General features: G+C 36.1%; 1 protein-coding gene across 1 annotated transcript; it reads left to right on the plus strand.

Annotated features, from left to right (window-relative positions):
- Positions 1–1,351: 1,351 nt before the first annotated feature.
- On the plus strand, positions 1,352–2,120 carry LOC105233892 (endocuticle structural glycoprotein SgAbd-9). Its single transcript, XM_011216064.4, has 2 exons — positions 1,352–1,470; positions 1,554–2,120. Exons 1-2 carry the CDS (start codon positions 1,459–1,461, stop codon positions 1,983–1,985), a joined length of 444 nt encoding a protein of 147 aa, XP_011214366.2. The 5' UTR covers positions 1,352–1,458; the 3' UTR covers positions 1,986–2,120.
- Positions 2,121–2,696: the final 576 nt, after the last annotated feature.

The following is a 2,696-nucleotide window of genomic DNA, read 5'->3' on the forward strand; positions in this document are numbered from 1 at the left end:
CAAACTTTCGGAAAAACCAAGAGTTTTTTGTTTACAAAAATCGAAACAAAACAAGAAAGGAAGATCTATTAGAGACAGCCGAAAGCTGCGATGTTAAGTCACCGGAAAGTTCGAAAACCTTTATATTAAATATATTGAAGTTGAGGGCTGTATCAATTAAATTTTCTCCTCGATTATCAATATTATCATCATGCACTGGTGTTCACATATTTCAAGCCTGGGTGCTTGAAAAGTTATGTTCCGGATTTTGGACGTAAGATTAAATACCTTGAGGGCATAATGAGTTTCTTTAATAATTTCATTGATGTTGAATTTCTTTACTCTAAAGTGAAAGAATCAGATGAATTTTAGAAGTTTGATATATAGTAGGTAAGCTTGGTTGTCAACCGATTTTCCATAATATGCAATAGAATTATGGTATGGCAATCTTCACACATCAAATTTGTTTGAAATTGTTCAATTATTTAGTTCCTGAGATATTGGAATTCACCTAAAAAAAAAAGTTATAAGAACATTTAGTCGCATTCAGTAAACATATTGTAAGTTTTGCTCCTCATTTATATTATTCTGGAATCACCTTCAGTTTGTGATAGTGCTAAAATAAAACTATTGTTCATAATAAATCAAAAGCAAGCAAGCATCAACTATAAATAAGTGAATTTTCACTTTCCAACTAAATTTTTAAATAGATAAATCATAATTAATTTTCATTAATTGGCTAAATTTAATCGAAAACCCGCGAACTAAAGTTAGTATGGGCCAAAAAATTAATTCAAAGTATACTTCACACACACATACATATATGTGTATAATTTTCTACAACTAATTGGTATAAAATCTGCACAACAAGTCACACAACCATACACATCAAGTCATATATAGATATCTCAACATCCAGAATAAAAAATAGTCTCGAATTAATTTATAACTCTCTAATTTTTCTATTCTTGCACCCAATCTTCACATGCAAAATACGTGTCAACAGCATCAACACTCCCAGGTTCCCCAAACTATCCAGAGTTACGAGCGCTAGTTCAACAAACCCATTAATACGCGCTTTCCAAGATCTGCAAGTGTTTATTGGTGAGCATCAGCGTTCGGCGAAACTTTCTACGCATTGCATATGCCGTTGAGATTTCTCCATTATGATTTTTTTCTGCGCCAATAAATTACGACATAAATTTACGAATATTATATAATAGAAATAACAAAGAATAAATACCAAAGCAAAAACAAAGACTAAGCGTTTACGCGTGAATGCTGAATGAAGATGGTAAATGAAGAGAAAGAAGCAGAATGATGGCACGATTCTGCTGGCGGGTATAAAAAGAGATTTGACAATGCCTGCAGCAGACATTTATTCTATTCTAGACAGCGAAGCAGCTTCAGGCTATCGGCACACACTTTTGTTTAACACTTCGACACACCGAAAGCAAATCCTCAAATTATTAATTAAATATGGCTAAATTGGTTAGTGTTAAACGCTTTAAAGAATTTTTATAATATTCAAACATATATTATTTGTTTCTTATTTTCATTTACCTCACAAACAGTGCGTGGTCCTGTTCATTTGCGCCTCAGCTTTCGCGCTCGCCTCAGCTGCCACCATACGCGATCGCCCCTTGGCGATAGGCAAGCCAGTGGTTGCTATTGTGCAGACCGAGAAGGAGAAGGAGTTCGTGCCAATTGTGAAATCGGTGGCGGAGCGCAAAGATGATGGCTCTTTCGTCTTCTCCTACGAGGGTGCCGATGGCACGCAGCGCGAGGAGGTTGGCATTGTAAAGAACGCCGGCACCGACGAGGAGACTTTGGAGGTTTCGGGCTCTTACCGTTACTACGATGCCGATGGTCAGTTGATCGAGGTGCGTTATACCGCGGGCGAAAATGGTTTTGTGCCACATGGCACGAATATTCCACAAGAAATCACGGCAGCAGCGCATGCCGCAGCTGAGGTGGCGCGTCGTCAGCCGGTGGAAGTGAAATGAGGTGCGTGTGTTTGGTCGACAAATCAGTGATTGGAGTATTTTGAAGTGCTTTATAAGTACGCGTGTCTATTGCTAATAAATTAAATAATTATATTTTGATAATAAGAAATGAAAACACAAAAAAACTAAATAAAAAAGTATGTAAAAAATTTAGTTAAAAGTATTAATAATTTGCATGAAGTCTGCCGCATTCCGTTGGTGTCATTTGCGCCTGCACACCTTGCAAGATTTGTACACAACCTTTTCAAAAGTGACACCTGAAAAATGCTTCAACCAGCCGTATTGTCATAAGTAACAGCAAAGTAAACTACCTCAAATGTGAGCAATACACTGTGAATGTGAAATGTGAGCTTTAAGATTTGAAAGTTTTTATTCGAAATTGGTAGGAAGAGTGTCCTTAATTACTATGCCAAATATCACCGTGATCTCTCAACTAGCTTGTTTTAAATAAAATAAAACAAGAAAAAACGTTAACTTCGGTTGAACCGAAGCTAAATACCCTTCACAGGTGCATTTCTGTTAGTAACTATGTGTTCAGTTTGTATGGAAGATATATGTTATCGTAATCCGTTCTGAACAATTTTTTCGGAGATTACATTGTTGCTTTAGAAAATAATATATACCAAATTTCGTGAATATATCTTGTCAAATGTGAAAGTTTTCCATACAAGCATTTGATTCCGATTGTTCAGTTTGTATGGCAGCTATATG

Source organism: Bactrocera dorsalis, chromosome 3 (assembly GCF_023373825.1).
Source record: "Bactrocera dorsalis isolate Fly_Bdor chromosome 3, ASM2337382v1, whole genome shotgun sequence".
In the NCBI taxonomy this organism is placed as follows: Eukaryota; Metazoa; Arthropoda; class Insecta; order Diptera; family Tephritidae; genus Bactrocera; species Bactrocera dorsalis.